Source organism: Manis pentadactyla, chromosome 11 (assembly GCF_030020395.1).
Source record: "Manis pentadactyla isolate mManPen7 chromosome 11, mManPen7.hap1, whole genome shotgun sequence".
NCBI lineage: Eukaryota > Metazoa > Chordata > Mammalia > Pholidota > Manidae > Manis > Manis pentadactyla.
In genome coordinates, this window is record NC_080029.1 from 118,935,059 (window position 1) to 118,960,038 (window position 24,980).

The 24,980-nt window shown below is 45.4% G+C and overlaps 1 protein-coding gene across 2 annotated transcripts in view; it reads left to right on the top strand.

Annotated features, from left to right (window-relative positions):
* The window catches only part of THSD4 (thrombospondin type 1 domain containing 4), a 538,324-nt gene that overhangs the window by 240,817 nt on the left and 272,527 nt on the right, over positions 1-24,980 (top strand). For both annotated transcript variants that reach the window (XR_008992663.1, XM_036907842.2), the window contains exon 7: positions 1,967-2,103. Coding sequence is in view for 1 of the 2 variants with exons in the window: in XM_036907842.2 (XP_036763737.2) it covers positions 1,967-2,103 (137 nt within the window). In the remaining variant the exon portion in view is untranslated. The remainder of the gene's footprint in view (positions 1-1,966; positions 2,104-24,980) is intronic.

Below are 24,980 nucleotides of genomic sequence, written 5' to 3' on the forward strand. Positions count from 1 at the left end.
TGCCTTCCAGATGCTTCTATTACTGAAAGTGCAGGGCCCCTGGGTAGTTCCTGGTATTACCTCCAAAAGTGAGGATCTGGGGAGAGAGGAAACAGGGTCTGAATAGATACACGATATGAGAAAGCAAGTTGTAGGAGGCTAGTTTTACCTCTAACTTGTCACTTCCTTTCTGAGACTTGTTGTGATGTTGTTTTAATCTGTAAAATGATGGTTTAGTTTTAGATAATTCCCAAAGGTGTTTCCATCTTTGGTATTCTTTGATTTTTCCAATATCACCTCATATATCTTTTGGGCAGCCAGAGTAAGAAACTAAGTCTCTTGACTTCTAAGAGCTTGGAGCTTGAAGTTCATGGAAGATTCAGTCTTCCCTAAACCATGTGGTCCCAAAGGTTCCATGCTTCCTGTTAGCACTTTTCAATAGCTTTGGAGCAGAAGGAAGTTCATTGTACGACAGATGGGCAGCCACACTGGGGAAAATATGATATATTGTGTTGTGTAGGAAAAAGTCAGTGCTATCCAATCCAGTAATCAGATTTTGAAACAAAGGCATGACCCTGGAACATGCTGTCTATGTCTGAGCATAGCCCTAGTCTTGTCTCCAAAAACAGTTTTAGAAAAATCAGTGTGTACTTGGCTGGTCTGTCTCTATGGAAATATCTCTCTCCTGAAATTTTTTCTCGTTCTTATTTTGGAGGCAACTGAAATGCTCTGAAGATATTTAGTTGTAGCAGTAATTAGTTTGGCATTTTTTTAGCCTGTGTGCCAGGCTCTGTGTGAAGTGACAGAAATATAGAGAAAGACTCTTGGGCAGGGAAATGCATCTAGTAGGAGGAGAGGAGAGAAGAGGCCAAAAAAAAAAGGGCCAATATTCATTTACCCATCCCTTCTTTTATTCCTCAGGGGCATGTTGAGCATTTACTATGTGTCCAGCTCTGTACTGAGGGCTGGGGGTGCAAAAGTAAATAAGACAGACACATGCCTGTGGTCCTTCAAAACTGCTTTTCAGTGAAGTTTGCTTCACCTTATGGTAGAGGAAGCCAGGTCAGCCTGTGATGGGTGGCTAGATAGGCAAGATCAAGATCCCTGGAGGGCTTCCCTGAGGAGGTGACCTGGGAAGGTAGAAACAGGTGGTAGCCAGGTGAGGAAAAGGCAGAAGGAACAGTTAGGGCAATGGCTGGCCAGAGGAAGTGCTTAGTTGAGAACAGAATGAGGGTTTAAGGAAGAATGTCTGGAAATGAGACTCGAAAGGTAAGGTTCAGCTCTTGAAAGATTTTATCCCTTGTTGAGGTCCTTGGACTTCGACTCAAGGTGATGGGGAAACCACTTAAATATCTCATAATAGAGGAATTATTACAGAAGACTCAGCCATTTAAAAGATCATAAAGATGATGTAACTGCACAGATTTTGAGTTAAAAAAAAAGTGAAACATAAAAATTGTGTGCTCACTGTGACTGCTGGTATGTAAGATACAACTATGACTATGTTCGAGCATGGGAGGATGTGTAAGGGGGAGTCTATACTTTGCATTCTGAGAGTCTTTAAGAATTCCTTTATGATATCACTCAGCATCATATCTTTACTGCATGCCAGAAAGTAGCTCATAATACAATCCTTTCCCTTTGCCATCAAATATGGAGAGATCTAATAACTTTCATGCAGTTTTAAAAAGTTTGTGGTTATGAACCATCCAGAATAGGCAAATCCGTAGAGACAAAAAATAGATTGGTGGTTGCCAGGGCCTGGGGGAAGGAGGGAACTGGGAGGGACAGCTGACAGGTCTAGAGTTTCTTTTGGGGTTGACAGACACGTTCTGGAAACAGTGGTGATGGCTGTACAACGTTGCGAAATACACAAAACCACTGAATTGTACACTGGTTAAAATGGTTAATTTTATGTTATGTGAGTTTTATCTCAGTAAAACACACAGGAGTCAAAAAGTGCTGATTGGTGTTTCTTTTCTGGTAGTAAAGGGCAATCGGAAGTGTGAGTTGAACTGCCAGGCGATGGGCTACCGCTTCTACGTGCGGCAAGCTGAGAAGGTCATCGATGGCACACCCTGCGACCAAAACGGCACAGCCATCTGCGTGTCCGGGCAGTGCAAGGTACGTGCCCTGGACTTGGGTGTCTGGAGCGGATTCTCAGGCTCTTTGGCCAGTGACTGCTGACTCTGTTGCCTGTCAGGCTATGGCCTGCCAGCTATCCCCACCCTACGGCGGGGCAGGGTGCCCCTAAACCATGAGCTCTGGGAGAAATGGGCTGGGACAGGGCGGTTGGTCCTCTCTGCTTTAGATCTCTGGGAGTCGCTCTGTCTCGCTCTGGCCTGTCAGTGAGTACGTGATTTGTGTTCACACCACATGTGCATCTAAAGAAAGCGCCTCCACAGTCTTCCCTCTTTGGATCTGGAACTCCTTCCTTTCTTCTGAAGTGGAGGCTGTGAAAAGGGCCCTGGCAGTGTAGGCAAGAAACCGTTGGCGTCATAAGGGTGGCATTTTAAGGACATGGCATATTTTATCTTGCCTCCCACCAGATGGGGCAGGCTTCCAAATGAAGGCTGTTTAGTGCCTTTTATAGCAGATGTACTTTTAACAGGAAGAGTTTTCAGCCTCATCGGACTTCTGAAGTCTGTTCCAGGAACTCCCCGTCCTGCATTCGGCCAACATTCTGGGCTTGAGAGAATCTCTGTGGGAGGCCCACCTTTGACAGAAAGCAACATTTGGTTAAAAATGGGCACCTTCGATGAGATGGCACAAATCCCATAGCCACGTTAATTTAGGCCTGGACTGCCACCCACCCTGCACTTATAAATACATTACCAGCAGGTAAATGATGCTTTGGAACTCAGACCAAGATTCTGTCTTAATGAGCACTTGATAGCTGGCAGGACTGATTTTCATCAAAGTAAGAGCTCTTTAGTTATCCCCTTGAAAGTTCCTGCTACTTTGAATGTGAGCTGCTATAGAGTTCAGTATTAGAACTATTGAAGTGTGATTTATATGCATGACCTTCTACCTTCCCGCCTTTTTATTAATGAGGAGGCTTCAAATAGGATACAAAATAACTTACCAAGCCGCATGGATATTCTCAGATTTTGAATGAAAGTTAAGACAGGAAAAAGCTGTCGTATGGTATCTAGTGCATGCGTGGTGTCTTTGGAAGAGCAAAACCCAAAAGAATTAGGAGGTGGCATGGAAGAGCCAGGGGGCATGGGGGGAAATGCACCGGAGGCTGAGACCTGCCTGGCCTGCAATTTTCCCCTCCTGCAAAAACCACTGGGATTCACACATCCACTCTGAGCCTCACCGTCCTCAGATAATACCTAGAGAGTTCTGTTAGAGTTTCCTGGTCTCCATCTCAGTGTTGTCTCTGTTTCTAAGTATGACTGAGCCTGAAATGATGGACCTTATAGCAGCCTAGCTTTTTCTTTCAGGTCCTGAATCAACTGTTTTATTTCCTGAATACAGGTGCATACTTCTGGGAGGTGGTCTAGTAACATGGTCAAAAAATGCCCTCTGAAGTCAGACTGCCTGGGTTCAAATCTTGCCTCTTCTACTGATTTACTGTATGACCTTATGCAAGTTACCGAAGTTCTCTGTGCCTCTGCACCAGGAGGAGGATTGTATCTACCTCCTGTGTTTGAGTGAAGAATCATATGAGACTCTTAGAATGGTCTGGCATTTCATGCAGCATGCTGGCACTCACTGGTATTGCAATCATGTCTGTCCTGTTGTATTTGAGTTTTCCATGCAAAAGCACTTGCTGTTTGTTGGTTGGTTGATAGATTATAGATCTGTGAGATTCACATGATCTTATGAGGCAGATACAGGGTGAATCACCAGGGATTACAGTTCCTGACTTAGTAGGTCTGGGGAAGGGCCTCAGAGTGCCAAATTCTCGTGTGGTTAAGATGCTGCTGGACCATACATCATACTTGGAGTAGCAAAGTTTTAAGGGATACTTTGATTAAACTATAGTTAACAAATAGTCAGAAATGTAAATGTAGAGTGGTGAAGTGACTTGGAAGGAAAATGAAGTGCGGTCTCTTTCCACTGGGGTAGCATGTTTTCTTAGTGCTACATTCTCTAAGTGCTAGAGTCTCTCCAAGCTGATGAGCTGAAAGAAAAACAAACACTTACAAGGACATGGGTATGGAACCTTACTTATTGATGAAAACCATCCAAAGTATGGGGCACCACAGTTTGAAGATGATAATTGCTACAAGACTGAAATAAACATTCCCCAGGATGTGAGTAGATTAATAGGAATCTGATGTTACAAGGACTACTTTGATATTACTATGCATCTGTTCTCTGAACATTTGCCTGAAATGTGCTCCTTGAAGTTGTTGGAGCCACTGACTATCCCGTTCTCTTTAGAACTTCAGTTCAAATAATCAGAAGTACGTTTGCTTCCCAGGCTGAGGTTCTGTTTACTTCGCAACATTCAAAGGGTAAAGTGCCCTTTTCTGAATATTTGATTGGAAGCCCAGAATTCAGACTGGTATCTCTGCCTCCCTGACTCGTGGCTGAGAGCTGTCCCACGTGGGCATGAGTGTCTGTGTCTGAAATAGCTCCAGAAAGCCTCTGCTGGCTGCACCACGTTGAAATGCAAACAAAAAGGCCTGCAAGAAAAGTTAATGAAGGGCAACAGAGGAGAATATGGGCTAAACCCAGGAAAGAATAGCTGGGGTAAGGGGTCCTCACAACACTAAGCCCTGTGCAAACAGGCAGGCTGCCTTCCCGAGTCCGAGCGAGCCCTCCCTGGCAGGCCTTCGCTTACCCTGCCCCTGGAGCAACTCTGTGTTTGAGATCCAAGAGTTGGAAGAGTGGCAGGAAGAATGCAGGCATCCTAGGTCTGGCTTAGGGGGGAACTGGGAACTGGAGAAAATGGGGGTCCCTCTCCAGTTCATCAGAGCTAGGTGATACCTCCTTTTACGGACAGGGACTCGAGTATCCCAAATGTGGGCCCACAGACAGGCTTTGAGAGGAAGGAGCTTTGGCCTTTTCTTTTCCTAAAGCAAGACAATGTATCTGCAGCCCGCAGAGAATCTGCCTCCTCAACCCAACCCCTCCCCTCTAGACGTCAAATAGGAATGTCTGGCCTGTGTTCAGAGAAGGCTTTAAGACACTTCCAGCCCTGCCTAGTCATTAATGTCATTTATGCGAATGAAACAGCATTTATGTGTAATTAACAGCACAGTAATAACTTCTTTCATGAAGCATCACATTAACTGTGATGTGATTTTTTTACTTGACCTCAGCTTTAAGCTGTCTACAAAGTTTGAATTTTCAGAGTTTGATGATGTATGTGTTATTTTTGCTCACAACTTCATAAAAAATGGATGAAACTTTGCCTTCAGCTTTATAGCAGGCGGCATTTAAAAGAACAAGGTCACTTGGGTAAAGGACTAGGAAATAAAAAACAACTTTTCAACTCTCTGGAGAACAGCTTTTCAGAAACCTAACCTTCCAGACTTGAATGATCCTGAAAGAGTCAGAATCACCCCAAGACTCACCCTTCTCCCCCCAAAAATGTTTTTGGTGGTAAAGGAACAGTCCTTCACTAAGAGCCTGGCAATCAATAGGCTGAAAACCTCAGAGGAGGAAAGTGCTGGAGTTGATGCAAGCTAGCAAGAAGCCATTTCTGAGAATTTCCCTCATTCCAGACACTGTGCTATGTGCATTACAGACCAAAAGGCATCATTAATCCATTTGTCTTCACAACCACGCAGTCAACAGGAATTATCAACCCCTGTTTTATAGCAGACTGTTAGATGAGTGAGCTGGACGCATTAAGTACTGCATAGGGATTGACTATCAGTAGGGTGTTCTAGGCGGACCTCTTCATCAGAACAGAAAGAGTAGTTTATATGTGCTGGGAAGAAACCCATGTGCTTAAGTGTCTCCCCTCTTCTCAGTTTATTTTCATCACTGCCTCTTTCCAAAACAGACTGTCTTTCCAAAACACACATCAGGGCATGCCTCTCTTTTGCCTAAATTCCATCTGTGGCTCCCCATTGCCTCTGGAGTAAAGTTGAGGCCCCGCATCATCTGTCTGCCTCCTGCCTGCCCCCCTGGCTGGGCTGGGCCACGTTGCTCACTGAGCCAGCAGGCCTGCCGGGTTGTTCCTTCATGAGAAAGTACACACTGTCCCAAGTGCTCTTTCGCGTCCACTCTTGGCCACCTGGTCTGCTCAAAAGCCACTAGCTGAGCCCCTGGAGCACTGTCTCCCTTCTCCTGCTGCCACTTACTGTGGCTGTTTACTCCTGGTGCCCCCACCCACCACCCCACAAGGCTGGGAGCAATTGCAGAGGTGCTCAAAATAAATGTGTAAATGGATTGAGGTCTTGATGACTCAATGGACTGGATTTCAGCAAATGAAATGAGTCTTGAATCCATCACCGAGTTTTCTCATTTTGGGCTGGGCTGGGCAGTTAGTTGAGTGCAGATAAAATGAGAGCCCAAAGTCCCCTTGGCCGGTCCCCAGAACCCAAGGCCTCAAAGGTTGAAGGGAATTCTTGGTGCCTCCCAAGCTCCTGTCCCCCTCATCTTATTTTGCTCACTCTGAACCTCTCGTGTCCCTTCAGGGCTAATGACAGGAAGCACCTAAGCCGGGCTGAGAGAGCACACTCCCACGGCAACTTCTGTTGAAGGGAAAGAACGTGCTGTGCCCCGGACCTGCCCCCTCTCACCTCCGGCAGGTCAGGGCTTCCATTTGGGGTGCGTCCTGTGGCCCACCGTCCATCCGCACTCAGTGGGCCTTTCACACCAACTCCCCAAGCTGGGATGCTGCTAGGCTTCCCCCGGAACACAGTATCAGTGAAAGCAAGATAACCATTTCCAAACGTGTAGAGATAAGCTCTGGGCCAGTGTGTCACCCTAACGGGGAAGGAGGACATACTGGACGTGTGTACCTGGGTGTGCACTTGCGTGTGTTCAGGCCCTGGGTTTCCAGCCTCCTCCTTGTAAACCACTGTTGTGCTTTCCTGAGCCAAGCAGGTCGACCTGCTCGCTTCTGTGCTGTTTCTCTTCAGTTACCTTTTTTTTTCTTTTGGTTACTGACTTTATTTTGTGGACTTTGCATAGAGTTCCGTTCTTACCAAGAGAATTGTTATTCTCATTATAAATTTTTATTCGTAATAAAATAATAACTAATTATTATTATTACCAACAGAATAATCATGTTGGATAAAGTGTTCTCCCCTTTGCCAGACATTTCTGTGGTTTGGCCTTGAAATAGGGTGGAGAGCCTTTAATTTGCTTGAATTCTGAGCTTTCGTGACACTTTGTGGGCCCCCTCTTGTATTCCTACCCCAAGCAAACTGTTCTAAAACTACTTTCTGCTTGTGACTATTAAAATGCTTTTTATATTATGCTATAGTTATTTGGACATATGTCTGAGCTCCTAAAGGAGACAGCTGTTTGTAACCTCAGTGCTTAATGCACTAAGATTATTCAAGAAATGGTCTTTAAATGTATGAGTAAAAGAACAAGTTAGAAACTGGCTGTGTAACCCCTTTTCCTAAAAATAAACAAGAATAGGATTAACAAAGCATTTCAAGTTCAGAGCCCAGGCCTTGTTCTCAGGTCCTCTTGAAATCTTAAACTGAAATCTACACAAAATCTGATGAAAGTTGCCTTATTATATGTACCTCTTTTCCATTATCTATGATTTTTCTCAATTTCAATCATTGGAACCACTACCTAACATAAAAACTGTTTTGATTTCTTAGTGAATGCATACTTGTTAATTCATTAATAACCCAAGCAATATATATAGTTATTAGTTAATTAAATAAATAATCTTCACTGCTCACTGTCATTCACTGGGCTAGGCCTGGGAGCTAAAACCATGGAAAAGATTCCCATGGTTCCTGCCCACATTGAGCCAAAAAACCGAGTAGAGAAAGTAATGAAGAGAAAGGGTCAGTTAAGGGAAGGAATTACAAATTTTGATGAGCACAGTGAAATTAATAGGGGACCTGAAATAGTGAACAAAAAATAAAGGTGGGAAGCACACATCAGATGGAGTGTTGGGGAAGGTCTCCAAGGAGGGTTGAGGTCAAGGTAGTAAGTGGGGATTGGAGAAAATGTGTGCCCAGTGTGCAGCCCGGGCCCCAGTGCAAATGCCATGCTCGGGAGCTGATAGATCTGTAGACTATGACGCCGTGCTTTCTCCCTGCTCTCTGCCCTTGGGTTAACCCGGTTCCCTCCTGGTGGTGCCATTCTTAGTTCCTCCAAGGTGCCCTCGCATGTTCCTGAGCACACACTGCCTTAGCAATAAAAAGTCCCCCACGAAGTCATTCTTTAGGCTCAGAAAGACTCCCTGGAAACTGGATGATCAAATGTGTCAACAACAAGTTTTGGGCTCAGCCAGTATCTGTAATATTAGAACACATAGAAGAGGAGTTGATTGGGTAAAATTAGGGTAGAATACTCAAAGCTTCCAACCTGCCCTTCCTGGTGGCCCCTCCTGTACAAGAGCCTCAGAAGAATGAGGAATTCAGGGTCCCCTGCCCCAGCCTTCTGCAGGAATGGGCAACACCCCCACCCCCCAACACACAGACATACACACACACACAGAGGGAACTTAAAGAACTGTTCTATCTAAATGGGCAGGGTGGTGACTGGCGCTTGTAACTGAGAACTGAGAGGAAGCCTCAGCCAGCTGCCCTGGACCAAGCAGTGCCCCTCTGCCCCAGTCCAGCCCTCTGCTGCTTCTGCACTAAGCACAGACTAGCAGCATCGTCGGAGTTCAGTCTGTTAGGATACACGAGCTCAGCTCTACAGGTGATGCTCTGTAAGGCACGTAATAAAATTTTAGGGATGCAGAAAACGGTGCTGCGTGTGAAAGCCCAGGCAGACTCTGTTCAGACTCCCAAGGCTGAGGCCATGGGGAGCGGAAGCCCCTTTCCTTTTGGTCCCTGTGCACATTCCTGCTGACTCAGCTCATGTTCTTCACCAGTAATATTGATGTAGGACCAGAATATTTTTTTAATGTAGGCTGCTTAGCCTGATGATGACTCCATCCGAGTCTGAACGTTCAAGAGGTAAAGGGGAAGCCCATCATCCTGACACCAAGTTTGGGCCTCTCATTTAAATTTCTGCCAAAATCAGGTCAAACCAAGCAGTGAGTAGCTCTGCTACTATGATAGAAAAGCTTAGAAAAATGTCCTGAAGTGTTGTTCATCTAGACAGATAGGTATTTGAGGACAAAAGTGCCAGATGAAGACACCTAACATTTTTATTTCGTATCTTTAATAGATATTTATGTAACTCAAACATCAGTAACTATACTCCCCTGCCCCCTACCCTGTGCCCCAACAGGAAAAAAAACATCGTTTGATAGTTTCTTTTTTAAGGCAGTTATTTTTACGCATCTACAAGCCCACTGGTTTGTTCTTTTCCCCTTCTTTTTGATACATATGATAACATACGACACACACAGCTCTGGACCTTGCTTTTCTTACTTAACATACCCTTGGTGATCTTCCCATTTAAAGAAAGCTCCATCTAAAGAAATTCATCCTCATTTTCACAAGTGCATGAGTGAATTACCTGCCATTTGTTAACTGTGAGGTGAATTTAGTCTTCATCCAGTCTTTTACCATTACCAGGAACGCTGCAGTAAGTACTCTTGTGCCTGGGCTCATTTTACACGTTTGCAAGTATCTGTATTAGGATAAATTCTTAGAAGCAAGTCAAAGGCCCATATGTACTTGTGATTTTAATTCCTAGTGGGTGGCAAATTGCTCTCCAGAGTGGTTGAAACAACTAACACTCCCACCAGCAATGTGTTTGGGTGGGTGGTGTGTTGTCCAACATTTGAGTTTTTGCCAATCTGGTAAGTGACAAATGGTATCTCGGGTAGTTTTCATTTGCATCTATCTTGCTTCGAGTGAGGTTAAGCATCTTTTAGTATGTTTGAGAACCATTGAGAGGCTGAAGTGGGATGAGTAAGGGGCCTTGAATGCAGAATTTAAGGAGATGCTTAATTAAATTGAATTATCAGAGTCTCCTTAAGTTTTATGCCTTAGGCACCTTACCTGCCCTGCTCTAATCCCAGCCCCACACACAGCACAGCCCTGCTGCCCTGGGACCATTTACATTCCTTTGGTGTGATCTGTTTTTCTATGGGGTTATTGAGGTTTTTCTAATTTGTAAGAATTTACATGAAAGAGGTATTTTTAATGATATAAATGGCAAGTTTTTCTTTCTTTTTTTTTTTTTTTCCTGGCAGCCTTTTGATTTACCACTTTCCTTATGGGGTTTTGTTTGGTTTTTTTTGCCATGCAGAAGTTTCCAATTTTTTTTTAGCAATTTTCTCTTTGGTGATTCTAGATTTTGTGCCAAGGGAAGAACTACACTTGGAAGTTTAAAATAATTCTCCTCCGTCCTTTTTCAGTAATTTATGTGTCTATGCTTTTCTTTTTTATATTTTATATTAATCCATTTGTAATTTGCCCTCATTTATCATGTGAGGTATGGTTTCAGTTTTACTCTCTTTTCATGTGGCTACCCAGTTATGCCTTGACCATAACTGATTAAATCTTTCACGCCCTATTTTGGGGCTCCCTGTTTATTTACATATGTGTGTATGTATTTGGGGTTTTCTATTCCATGCCATTAGTCTGTAAGTATACTTCCGTGTGAACACCGGAACATGTATTTTGAAAGAGAAATAAAATGTACTGGAATTTAAACTTATAAAAGGTAAACTTGCTGTGTGCTTGGAGCTCAGGCACTTGCAGACTTTCAACGGAAACCTTTGTTTATCACTTGGAAAAGTCATCTGTATTTAGGGGCCATAGCAAGACTTTATATTCACAGTACATTTTAACTTGGTTAAGAAATGAATGTTCTCTGACTTTTGACACTGGAGGAATAGAAGTTACAATCCTGAAAAGGACCAGAGAACAAAGCCCTGGTAGGCCAGCTCAAGATGTCATGAATGGCTGGGGGACAGCAAAAAACAACGATTATAACTACAAAGGAAGTGGAAGATTTATTGGAAAACAGTAAAAGTTCCAGCAGCTATTTGCTTTTAGAACAAACTGGATTTGACAGGGGAACAAAATGATGCTCCCAAGAGCAACCCAGCTCACGAGGTGCCATATTCTGTCATTCAGAAAACAGCATTACCTTTTGCAAGTTTTATTTTATACAGATCCTATCAATGTCTAAAGCTTATCAACCCATCTCCTGATGGTTTGAGATTAACTGTTTTTGTTACGTATTTTTCTTCTGTTTTATTTTCACAGTACTCTGCAAGATGCTAGTAATTGTAGCATTTAAGCATATTCTAGACCTGGTCTCCTAACCAAATGTTGAAAGGGTGCCAGGTGTTTTGCCCTACCTCACACTTACCCATGTGGACTAAGGAAGGAAGGTCAGTAATGGCCATAATTGTCAAGGGACTGAATACATGTATGTAAAAGGATCTGGGATTCAAACATTCGGTCTCCAAATATTAGCCTTGTTTTCTCAAAACTCTACCTGACAAAACTTTCAAGTGTGTTTGTCTCCCTAGGGAGAGCTATGATACACTCCTTTTCCTCCGGGGCGGAGATCTTTGTATCCTGTGGGTTTCAAATCAGTTTCTAAAAGACTACTCTAAATACTTCTAAAAAATATACGCAATGTGGGGTTTCAAACATATGATATAAATAAATGCAGTGGCTGGAGTTCCAATGATGTTATTTCTTACTTGGAGGAAAATGGGCTTTTTGTTGAGTCGCTCAAAGTGAGGCTAGAGAACATTCAGTATTTTATAAATAGAAGTCTGTGTCTCATTGCTGTCTTCTGGTTTTTGTAAGTTATGTAGCACAATATCAAATAAATAAGATTTTAATGTTTCTTGGTGATGATTTTTTCCATTACCTTCTGAAGGATGGTTTTGTAGAACTGGTTGATAGTGACATCTAGTGTTCCAATATTGAAATTACATGTCCTTAAGCCACTTCTGAGAAAACAAGCTTACATCACCGTTAACTCAGGACTGGCGGTAGACAAACCAGGCCAAAATGAAAGTAAGTGGAAGTGGAATAATGCAGGCAATAACTGGGACAAATCTGAATTAGAAGGGTGATTTCTCCTCGATGACAGCACCAATAACTGTAAATAACACTTGGGGGCAACTGTGTATGTAAAAAGTAATGCAAACTGCTCTTTGCTTCCTTACTTAGTTGGGAATCAGTTGCTTTGGTTCAGCCCTTTTTTCCTTCCCCAGACCAGGTGCGGGTGTGAATTCGCTCATCAGATTATCTTAAGCAAGGTCATATAATTTCTCTGAGACTCAGTTTCCTTAAATACAAACTAGAGAGGCTGAGACCGCCCCCATACAATTCTGGAGGAGTTAAATGAGCTATCGTTGTGTGTCGGAAGATCCGAGCTCAGCGCGGGAGGTGTGGGGACCCTCCTGAACATTCAGTGGTAGTGCTGGTGGTGACACTGTGTCTGTGTCTGTGTAGTGGTAGTGGAGGTGGGACAATGTGTCTGAGGCTTGTTGGCATGGATCTGGTCTGGGGTAGCAAGTACAGACAGGGACCAAGAACTGAGACTGTAGCTAGATCCCGGGAACAGTGAACAACGGGAGCCGTGTCCTGATACGAACCGGAAATGTGCACCGTGTGAGGCTCAGATGAAGGGAATCATGGTGAAAGGCATGGAGCTGAGAGAGCTGCTTCCGGACCGACTTGGGATACAGAGGGACGGAGGGAAGCGGTGGGCATCCTTGGGAAAGATGTGTCACCGGTAGAGAGCTTTAAGAAGATACGGTCAAGTACAGAAGCAGTTACTTAATCTGCCACTCACAAGCTGGGTCTCCTTTGTTAAATCTCTTGGCTTTTTGGAGCCCCATTTTCCATTATGTAAAGTGGCGATTATAGCTTTACTGACCTGGCAACGTGGTGAGGGTTAAATGAGAAGATGTGTGTAAGATCCTTAGTACAGCCTCGGGCACAGCAGGCTTAGAGAACACACAATAACGACTAGCTGGGTTGCTGTCTAAAAGGGAGGAGATGGAAGCAGGAGATCACAAACAAAACTCTACTCAGCCCTGGGGCACAGCGTTGATTCCTCTCTGCCTTTCTACTCACTGCTCCCTCTACCTAGAACTCCTTTTCTTCCTCTCTCTCCTGCATTATTCACCTCTGGGAGGCATTCCCGGACTCTGTCTTTCCCATACTGCTCCTTGTCCTCTGTCCCCAGTCCCCGCAGTGCCCTGTCTTGACATCCTTTCTGTCATTAGACTGTAGTGTCACTATTCATTTACATAAGTGACCTCCCTGATAAGCAGTCAGCCTTGAGAACAGACTGACCGAAATTAAGTGCTTAAGAAATGGTGATAGAACTGGTGAAGCCAAGAGGGAGAAGGGCAGGAGAGGAGCAGAGAGGAAAACGAGCCTGGCAAATGTTCACTGAATCTAGGGGAAGGGTATGTGGGTGTTATTGAACTATTCTTGCAAATTTTTCTTTAGGCTTGTAATCCTTTAAAATACAAACCTGGAGGGGAACAAAAAGGTGAAAGATTTTCCATTTTCCTTTTTGCATTCCAAGCATTTCTCTTGCGGGGAGATTGGACTGGGCTCTGACACCTGCCGTGTGCTTCCCCCTTCCTCGCCTGGCCTCCCTGGGCTGCTCGGCCTGCCTATAAATACTGCTCCTGTCCAAACAGTGAAGCAAAGTCTCTTTACCTGACCTGGCTTTGATCAAGTTAGGAGAAAAACAGATCCCTCTCCTTCTATATATGAACTTCCCTTGATATTGCTTGGAAGCCGCAGTGTATTTTGGATTTCCGGGTGGAGAGGGAGACTGTTGAATTTTGCAAAGAGGAAGCACTGAAACTGTCCTTAGACAACACCTGCTCAGTTCTGAAGTAAAACGAACACAACTATTGTCCCTTCCAGGTCCCCCTGCTGGGCATTTGCAGAACTGCAGCATCCCAGATCACTTGTAGAACATTCCGTATGCTGTGCTTTTGAAAAGCACAAAAGGTGCCCGTTCAAACCTGTAGCCTCTTCCACTTCCTTCTGCAACAAGCATTTCTTAAACCATTAAGCTCTGTATTGAATTAAAACACAATGGGCGGATGCAATGTCACAAGGAAAGTTGCAGAGCAAATGCTCTTCAAACACTTCTATTTATTTTATTTTATTTTTTGGTAGAAAGTGCGTGAAGCAAATCCTAGAAGTAAGAACTGCCACACATCCCTTCCGTTAGGTGAATTGCTTGAAGAACAGATGCTTTTTCTCAATTGAACATCTGTCTCTCCTATGATTATCCAAGGCTGAGCTGGTACTTTGTGAGATAATAGACCTTTTGTCAACATCAAAATATAGTGTCTTAAGAAATGGAACTTTCCAACAGTGGGATGGCCCATTTCATGTGGTAATTAATGCCTTCCCTATTAAAAATGGTGTGAATGCCTAGTAAATGCTGATAAACTGGGCGTGGTGGGCATGCAAGTGTATAGATATATGGAGTACAGACAAATTGATAAGCTGGTTCTGGAAAATGGGGTGGTTAAATTGAGTGGAGGTTGGGACAGAATCACCTCTAGATTCCTTCCCATCAAAGATTCTGTGAATCAGACATTCTAAACATTTAGAGTCTAAAGCACCGAATCAACCTGGTATCCTAGTTTGATACTTTGATATCAACTCTCCTGTGTCCACAAGCGACTTTCCTAACTTGTCTAGTGTTTATCAATTTAATTCTTGGTGAGTAGACAGAAATTTACCAAGAGAATCAGAATGTCCTTGGTAAGCCAGGCCTCTGTCCTGAGCTCCAGACTCATATTAATTCATAACTGTGCACTTCCACCTAGAAATGCTCAGTGTGATGAAATCTGAAGTCATTACATTTCCCTACCACTCTTGCCTTTCTGATTTTGACAGATAGCATCTCCATACCATGTGTCTTCCAAGCCAGACCAGCTGGAAACCCACGTTCTTCCCTTCCCACATCCAGAGGCGATCAAGTTCTGCCCATTACTGCAGCCTGGAAGTCTCCTGAGGCCACTGCCTCGCTGCTCCCTTGCAGTCTTTGCTCCACTTCATATCTTGAGTCATTTGTTTTTTGGACTGTTGCAGGGGTCTCCCAACTGGTTTTCCTGCCTCTTCTCTTGTTCTCTTTCGTTTGAGCTTTCATTTGCTGCCAGAGGGATTCTAAAGTGTAAATCAGAGCAGTTACCCACCTGCTTCTGTGACCATTTTGCCTGTCCTCATTATCCACAGATAAAATCCAAGTTCCCTCTACCCTTAAAGCATACACCCAGCCATACCACACCAGGTACAGCTCTCCGAATGGGCCATGCCTCTGTTTTATGCCTCTGGGCTTTGCCCTTCCTATTTCTGCTTGGAATGTCTCTTCTTCCTTATGCAAATAGCAAGTAGCTGTTCACTGTGCAAGGTTCAGCTTAGGTGCCATTTCCTCTATAATTCTGTTACTCTTGGTCCCAGGAGAGAGTAGATGTCTCTTCCTGTTAGGCCCCAAACAGACTTCTATCAAGACATCTGTAATTCTTTACTGCCCTTTTTGATTTACATGTCTGCCTCCCCGCGGATGCTCAGAAACATGGATGCTTGAACTAGTGAGTAACCTTGTCTTCCTCATTTTAACCCTCCATTGACTAGCACAGTGAGTCAGCACATAGTATTTACTCAAAAGATGTTTGTTCAAATGAACAAATCAATCTATTAATTATAACCTTGAAATTGTTCAACATTGTTCACCTGGAGCTGGTGGCACCATACAATGTCTTCATTCTTCACTAGGTCATACCTGAATATCCGCTGATCTCACAGCCACACAGTTCAGGTATGTCACATTTACAGGCACCCCCGGAGTGCGTGTTCTGATTTCCAACAGCTTGATGAGCAGGAGGTTTTCTGCTTTCCTGGCTGATCCTCCCAATCATTGCCAATGGTGAAATCAGGGAGGCAGCTAGGTAGCCCAAGTGTGAAGTTCAAGGACCGGGCAGGATCATTGTTTTAGCTGGCTGGGAAGAAGTGATGATTTAACTTCACAGTTAAAGCCTCAGAAAGCTCTTTTTGTAATTGAAATATTGTTGATATACAATCTTATATTGGTTTCAAGTATATAATACAGGGTTTAACACATACCCATATTATTAAATCCTCCACCCCACTAGTGAAGTTACTATCTGTCAACACAGGAAATGTTACAGAATCATTGGCTATATTCTCCATGCTGTACTACCAACCCCATGACCACCTTACATTATGATTGAGAATTTTTGTGCCCTTTTATCCCTCTTGCCTTCCCCACCCCATCCCAACCCCTCTCCCATGCTAGCCACCAGTCATTTCCCAGTGTATCTGAGTCTACTGCTCTTTTGTTCATTTTGTTTTGTTTGTTTTTTAATTCCACAAAGTAGTGAAATTGTATGGCATTTGTCTTTCTCTGCCTGGCTTTTTCACTTAGCATAATGCCCTCTAGGTCTATCCATGTTGTGGCAAATGGCAGGATTTCTTTCATTTTTATGGGTGAATAATTTTCCATCGTGTATATGTACCACATCTTCTTTATCCATTCATCTATTGATGGACACTTAGATTGCTTCCATAACTTGGCTATTGTAAAAATGCAGTAATAAACATAGGAAGCATATATCTTTTCAAATCAAGGATTTTGTTTTCTTTGGGTAAATTCCTAAAAGTGGGATTACTGGGTTGTATGGTATTTCTATTTTTAGTTTGTTGAGGAACCTCCATACTGCTTCCATAGTTGCTGCACCAATTTACATTCCCACCAACAGTGTAGAAAGGTTCCCATTTCTCCACATTCTCACCAACACTTTTTATTTCTTGCCTTTTGAACAGTGGCCATTCTAACTGGTGTGAGGTGATATAGCTCACTGTGGTTTTAATTTGCATCTCCCTGATGATCAGCATTGTGGAGCATCTTTTCATGTGCCTGTTGGCCATCTGTATTTCTTCTTTGGAAAAATGTCTGTTCAGGTCCTCCGCCCATTTTTTAATCAGATTATTTGCTTTTTTTGGTGTTGAGGCATATTCAGAGACTTCTTTTCAAATGTTCTAGGATTCACGTGTTATCCATGACAGTGCACAGGCTCCTTGTGATATCATGCTTTCCTTGTACATCAAAACAGTAAGCACGGGGATATTTGGCTGAAAAATTTGGCCAGGAAATTGGGTCTAGGAGACCAGTCCATACTTTAGCCTAACTGCACGCAGGATAACTCCACCTGGAAGTCCAACAAGGGCCTCAGAACTCAGGATAATTAAAATGGAACTCTTCTTATTCTCCCTTCTTCCCCAAAAGAAAACAACCTCACTACCATAGAGGCTTTCTCCCGCATTTCCATGGGTAACACCCAACTAGTTACCCAGGCCAGAAGTATGAACGCCGTCCCCAGCTCCCCTTTCCTTTCCCAGCACATCCAGCCGTGGGCATCCCAAGGAGCTCACCTCCTTAGTAAGTTTCTGTATTTTGCTCTAATTCTCCTTATTACCATTACTGCTTCTCTGTAAGTGTTCCTTGTTGCTGGTGTAGAGCAGTACAGTAGAGCAACCACTTTAACGGTTTTCCCATTTCTAGTGTTGTTCTTATCTCTAGTGTTGATTATTCTGCTCTGCTGAGGCCGTGTTCCAGGCAGGAGGAAGGGCTGAGGGTGCTTGTCAACCGAATCTGTGTCTTTCCCTCAAACTGGAGCTTCCTCAGCAGCTCCACTTGGTTGACTTCTGGTTACATCCCATTGGCCAGACCTGGGTCTGGTCTTATGGGGACATTGCCAACACAAACATAGGGAATTGTCAGTGTCATATTCAAAAGGATGAACCTCAAAGTGTCACTCTCCTATTGACCAACTTCCAGGAGTTCCCGGGTCCTTAGGTGTCCACTCAGCTTTGCAGCTGTCATTTCACACACTACTCCTTCATGTGAGATGCTGGTCTTTAATACCTCTCGTTCCTAGAACAGGCCCTCTGTGTCGTTGCTGTCGTCCCTTTAGGGTATGCTGCTGCTTTGCATGCCTCGTAGCAGGATCCTGTTGGCTGCAGGTAACTGGAAATCTGTTCCAGAAGACTTGAACACTGAGAGGATTTATTAACTCACATAACAGAAGCCTGGTGCTTCTCGGGCTGGTTAACACAACCGCCTGTTCAGTGGTGCCAGTGAGGACAGGGTTCCCTTCATCTTTCTGCTCTGCTGAACTCTGTACAGTCTCCACAGCCTCACTTCCCTCATTTCTCAGGACATCTGCCGTAGAGCTAAGCATCTTGGGAAGGCGTAAGGTCCAGCAAAAGAAAGAAGAGCCCATTCATCTCTTTTTAAGAAAGAAGAAAGCTTTTCTAGACACCCACATAGCAGAATGTGCCTCCCGTCACGTTAGTCAGGATCCAGTCATGTGCCCTTTGTGCATGAATCAGCTGCAAAGGGGTTTTAACAAAGTCATGAGAGGGAAGGACAAAGGGGGGGAAGGACACTGGAACGCAAACCCCGACACTGTCGGCGCGGAGGAGGGGAAAGGCCCACTGTGTCGGCAGAACGCTGGGTGCACGTTTTCCTCCTACCCCTTCCTTACCAGGTTAATCCCTGGTCAGGTGCCAGGCTCCTTCCTGAATATCAGCCTCCCTTCCTTCCAGTGTCTGCGGATGAGCCGCTCTGCCACGTAACTCACCTCACCAGACCACAGGCGCCTTGAGGTTGGACCCGTGAGGTATCTGGCAGTTACTGGCACGGAGTTGCATGCACATACTCAAAGATATGTTGAATAAGGAAATAAAGGACAAAACCCAAGTTTGGGTCAGTTAGGGATGACTTTCTGCTTGTAACAGAAATTCAACAAGAGTGGTTTTAACCAAATATTGTTTGTTTTTCCCGTGGATTCACTCTAGAGGAAGAGGCTCTAGGCTAATGAAGAATCTCTTGCAATTTGCTGAGGCCCCGGGCTCCTCTGGTGTCTTGTTCTACGCTTCTCAGCACATGACGCATGCTCTCATGAGCACTAGTTGGCTATTCTCCTCCACTGAGGCCATATTCCAGGCAGGAAGAAGGGCTGAGGGTACCTGTCACCGGGTCTGTGTCTTCCTCAGAATGGAGCTTCCTCAGCAACTCCACCCATTTGACTCCTGGTTACATCCCGTTAGCCGGAGCTGGGACTGGTCTTATGGGAATGATGCCAACACGGCTGTTGTCAGGATTCTGTTCGATGGGAAAAAGGGGAGGTTGGAGAATATGACACACTCTGTCGGTGCCTGTCTCAGTCACCTTCAAAGAGTCTCAAGATAATTTATTCTTGGTTTGTTGTCCCATCTGCCAGCTTTAAACAAAACAGCATCAAGTAAAAGCCCTCATGGGTAAAGTACCGGGTTACATCCTAGAGCTGGGCCTTGTAAGAATGGCTTGTATCATGCTGTCCAATCCTCACTGAGAATATTGAGAAGACAGTGTTGAGAGAACCGAGAACCAGAGAGATGTCATCTGCCCAAGTTTAATCAGAAATTTGGTGGCAGAGATTGTTTGGAAAATAATAACCTTTCCTTTTCTCAATTCTAATTTCTTTAGCATCTGGGACATTTAGTGATTTCAGTGCATATGATCTTGACAGAACAGAAATTCGATTTATTAACTTGTTTTTCCAGTCTTACATAACAAGGTGTCCAAAAGCAGAAGTCATATTTGCATGATTACTAGATATAATGTCCAGTATATCGTAAGGATCTTAATGCAGGCCTACTGCCTTCTCTGCACAAGCTTCTAAAAAGATGTGGGGAAGAACAGAGTGGCAACCCTCTTCAACCCACTTGCCCACTGGGCCTGCAGTTACCTTCATCCACACCCAGATGGCACTCACACATCGATGGGGAACCGGTCGACGGGTCTGTAATACTAACCGCCTGGTAGAAACTGACAAATTCTTGAGTCAAGGTGGTGAAAAGTGAAATATAGGTGGCTTTCAGGCATGGTTGGGGGAATGGATTGGTTAAAGGAGAGGTGGTGAAAGCTGGGGACTGGCTGTAAACACACTTGATGATTATATAGAAAGCTTCTTGCCTTCTGTTCATTCTCCTTCAGATCCCAGGTCCCTGCTGGGCCAACGAGAGCAGGCAAACCCAGACACAGACGGGCCGGGTTTCCCTGGGTTTCCCTGTCTATCCAGCAGCAGCCCCGGCACTGCCCCAGAGGACCCAGGGGAGCCAGTCCCATTGGTCACATGCTCTGAGATGGCCGTCACTGAGGAGACCCAGCTGCCAAGCCATGTTTTCAGTGTTCAGATAGGGAAGGCTGTGTGCTGGGTTGAGTTAGTAAATGAGATGATTGGCTTTTAATTTGGCTTTAAATTGGCTTTAAATTACTCCTGTAGACATAAGGACATATATTATTATTATTTAGCACCAGTGGTGTCAAGCTCATGTTACGCCGACTGACTGGAGGTATATCGGACACTGTTTCTATGTGGCAATTCAGTAGAGTGGTGGAGGCTTTGGAGCTAGATGGACCTGGGTTCTAGTCTAGAATCTACAATGACTACTGTGTGGCATTGGGTAGTTTAATTAGCCTCTCTGTGCTGCAGAAAAATGGAGGTAATAATAGAGCCTGAGGACTGAGTGAGGTAATTCCATATAAACCATCTAGCATAGTACCTGCTACAGTGTTAAATGCTCAAAACCTTAGCTGTTACTAATTAATATTGTTAATCCAAATTCATGAAAGTCACAAAGGACAGGGATGCTTATCAGTTGTTCCCATTCAATACAGACATTTCAAAGTCAGTTTACAGAGTTATAAAAAGTGTTGAGAGCAAAATCAGTAAAATTGGACAGTAAAACCTATTACTAGGTTCAAGTTAAAATAGCATTTTAGAAGTAAGTAGATTTAATTAGGGGGAAATTGATTTGCACCAAAAATTCAGACCCCAAACTCCTAGAAACTGAGAAATAGGCCATTTTCATACCAGCTGACGTATGTAAGATCTGCTGGCCGAAGTCAAGACCTAGTTCTCTGGGTAGCTTTCACCACAGATGCATAATAGGATGTGTGGACACTGAGGAAAAACATCTTTTCAGTTTAAAAGTAGAATAAGAAACAACTCCCCATGTTAGAGCAACATGACAGTGCAAAGATGTGGATCGGGGCTGTGATGCAGAATGACTGTCAGGGACACGGGTGGCTCTGGGGAGAGCTGAGGAGTAAATCTGATGGACCCAAAGGAGGGATGAAGAAGAAGGGCTTGGACCCAGCAGTCTGTCGGTCCAGCGTTGCGTGTTTGAAAGCTTGAGGGGGATGGCAGACTGCTGCTTCTCCCTCTGAACCAGGGTGGCTTGGGTCATGGCATTTAACGGCTCGGGAAGTTGCTTGTCCACATAGCCTCAGACGTTCCACTAACTGGTTGGTTTTGCTGCCTGGAGGAAACTAGGTCTTGGGAAACCCAGTGCAGACTCATTCTGTTGGTGCTCTGGGATTGGGAGCCAGGGTGCAAGGAACACAGGCATCTGGAGCTCTCTTCTCCTGCCCTTATTCTCTCACTGTAGAGCTGTGCCTGCTCTGAGAGAGCAGAGGGAGAGAGAAACAGGGAACAAACCCAAAACACATCGAACTTGAGCTCAGAAGATTAAAGTTCACATCCAGATTGCATGTTTTACAAGCTGTGTGCCTATAGGCAAGTTGTCTCCCCTCTCTGAGCTTCCATTTTCTCATCTGCAAAGTGGAAAGAGTAAATCTTATAGCTTCCAGGTTAGTGTAATGAGTATTTGTTAAACAGTCCCAAGTGGGAGTCTCTAGAGATGTGACTTCGTTTGTAACTAAGAGGCACTGGGGCCAGGGGAGGGGGTGGTATTTAATCTTGTCAGTTAAAGCGGGTCATCGCTGGCTGACAAGTCTCCTCTGGACTAACGTGGTGTCTTTGGGAAAAGCCCTCTCTCAGAGTTCCTTTGTCCTCCTCATCCCCATCTCCGTCTGCTGTCCTGTGGAGAGTCAAGGTGGGAGGGGGTGTGCGTGGTGCCGTGGTGCTGGGGCAGAGGGTCTGGCGCCCCTGTGTCCTTCCTGCTGGCTGCTGCTGACTGGTAGGCTGTGGCTCATGTTCCCTGATCTTGGGTGTCCCCTCTACCCTCACTGCATCTGCTCTGACGGCAGCAGCTGTAATTCTCAGGCTGTTTGGGCAGCACAGTTGAGTGGACTCCAGGGCTCCCTCAGGCCCCTCCTCCCAGTGCAGTTCCATTCTGGCCACCGATGCCCCCAAAACTGCCCCCCATGCCCATTAGGCTCTCCACCCTGGGCCGCCCACCTCCTGCCTCGACACCCTGGGCAACCATGTGCTGGCCTTGGGGCCACTGCCTCAGCTCTTGTCTCTGCCTGAACTCACCACACCACTGCATCTTCTCTGCTGCAGCTGTCCCGTGTGGCTGAGGACCCTCGGTGGGGGGGTCTCCCGGTTCCCCCTCTCTCTGGAGGTTTCCAGCCCCTCCACCAGAGTTTCTACCCTGGGCTGGGTGAGGGGCTGCATGTGATGAAGGAATGTCCCACACTTGAAACTCTAGCCTGTCCCCTCCCAGTCTCTGCTCTTCTCCCAGTTCCCAAAGGCATTTATGCCAGTTCTGGAATGAATTTTGCACCTTTCCCCCCAAATCTGTGTTGACGCCCTGACCCTACTGTGATGGTGTTTGCGGTAGGGCCTTTGGCAGGTAACTGAGTTCACATGAGCTCATGAGGGGATTAGTACTTTATATACTAGGAGACACCAAAGAGCTTGCCCTTCCTCTCCATGCAGACCCCTGGGGGCAAGGCCACGTGAGGATACTGCAAGAAGGTGACGCTTGGGGTCCCTGGTCTGGGACTTCTAACCTCCAGAACTGTGAGAAAATAAGTGTCTGTTGTTTAAGTCACTCCGACTGTGGCATTCTGTGGCGGCCCCAGCTGACTGACACAAGCTGACACAATCCCTGTTCCCTTGGGGCAAGACGCTGCCCCAAGCAACAGCTGGTCTCTGTTATTTCCGGGTAAGACCTGGGCTCAGACCCTGACTTCAGGGGGTCATGCAGGCCAAGCCCGTCTCAATTCAAAACTCAACTCTTTCTCTTCGAAGCACCTAGTTCTTGCAAATCAAAGTGCTTTGCTCTCAGACTTCCGTCCAAGGTGGGCTTCACAAGAGGACCCTGGGACATGGCATTACCTCCCACCTGCGAACGATACCTCGACTGATAATTGTAGGTCTTATTTGGGACCCGAGCAGATGTGAAATTGCTTAGTACTGTGCCTGGTAAACACTTGGCACCGGATGAATGTTCCCTAAATTTTGACATGGAATAATAGTTCTGAACCTGAGTGCCCATAAAAACAAAGCTGAATTCCCCTAAAACAATGGTTGTCTGCTTATTGGTGGGTTTGTGCCCTGGAGGTGTGATTTTCAGACAGGGAGGCATGTGGGGTGTGCAGTTGTGAAGCTTCTCTGATGGGCACTTAGGAGTCCTGCTGGGAGGTCAGTGCCCTCTGGCGCAGTGGCCACCACGCCACTAGCAGCAGCCCCCAAAGTGAGGAACCCCAGGCCTGGGGGCCTGAGATGGTGTTGTGAGTGAGCCTTGGGGCCCACAGCGGGTGAAGGCTCTGTGGAATGAAAGAACTGCATGGAAAATAACTCAGAAGAAATGTACATTTAAAACCATTCTTCCCTCTCTTGCTCCTCTAGGAAAGAAATGAAAAAAAGAAGGAACAAAACTTAATGTTTAAGTCAGACAAGGCAGTTTCTGTACACTGATGTAACTGGATAGCTTTGAAAAGGAGGGCGGGGTCATCCCTGGCCGGGATCTAGGAGCCTGACTGCCGAAGAGAGAGAGACGGCCTGGCCCCCCTCCCAGCTGTGGGGCTCCGGACCGAGGAGCCCGGGGGCCCCGTGTGACACCTCGCTCTGAAGATACTCTAATTTATAGTTAATGCCTTTTAGGCAAACAAGAGGGAGGAAAAAAAAAATCTGGTTCATATTATGGCAACTTGCAATGAAGGGAAGTCTGGGAGTTCAAAGAAAAAATGTCCCAGGAAAAGCAGAGCCCATTAAAATCCATTCTAAGTGGTGAGGAAGGTGATTGAAAAGAAAGCTTTCTCAGAGCAGTGCTGGCAGCCAGTTCCCCCTCCCTCTGCCCCTCTCCCTGCAATCATCTCCCCCCGACACGAAGTCATCCCAGAGAGGAACAAAATTAACAAAAATCAGTTACAAAGACATGCGAAGTTGGCTGAGTAAGTACAAACTCCAGAGCCCAGCTGAAGGGATCAAGATGGGAAAGTATACGCTCCTTCCAAAGCCCGGATCTTCTCTGGTCTGATTTGAGGGTCCCAGAACCTCCCTCTCCCTTCCCGCACTCACTTTTGCCATCCAAAAATACACACCTCTCCTGCTGCCCATTTGGGGCTTGATTTTCTACCATCAGGCAGTCCCTGACTGGTTTCTTTGAGCCCAGGCATCTTTTGCGGCTCGGCGTGCAGAGCAGGGGAGGTGAGAGTGAGAAGAAAGCAGAACCTTGCTCCCACCCACCCACCCCTGCCCTGCAGGGATGCCGAGAGCCTCTCCAGGCTACATTTTCATACTTAATGCCCGGGAGGCACCACAGTGACTGAATCTAAAGAGCAGGTGGCAGACTGGCTGGATGGGACATCTTCTAGCTGTGCTTTCTGAGAAGCCTGTGGTTTTTGCTTGGACTGCCCACTGGATTGGGCATTTGGAGGGTAGACAGGGGTGGAAGGAGATCGTGGTGGAGGAGACATCCTTTGTCCGCACCAGCCATCCCGGTGGCCCGATGGGGAGGCCCTCCTCTTCATAAACAGCTGCCGTTCAACCCTGTAGTTCAGCTTGTCCCTTCAGACAGGCCCCTGTGCCATCAACCCCATGCTCAGCAGTAGGTATTCATTCCTTTGACCTAAGGAATCAGCCTGTAATAGAATGCTGTTCTCCCCTGGTGGCATGGCACCCGGAGCTACTGTGAAGTGAATTGGTGGATGTAATCTGTTCC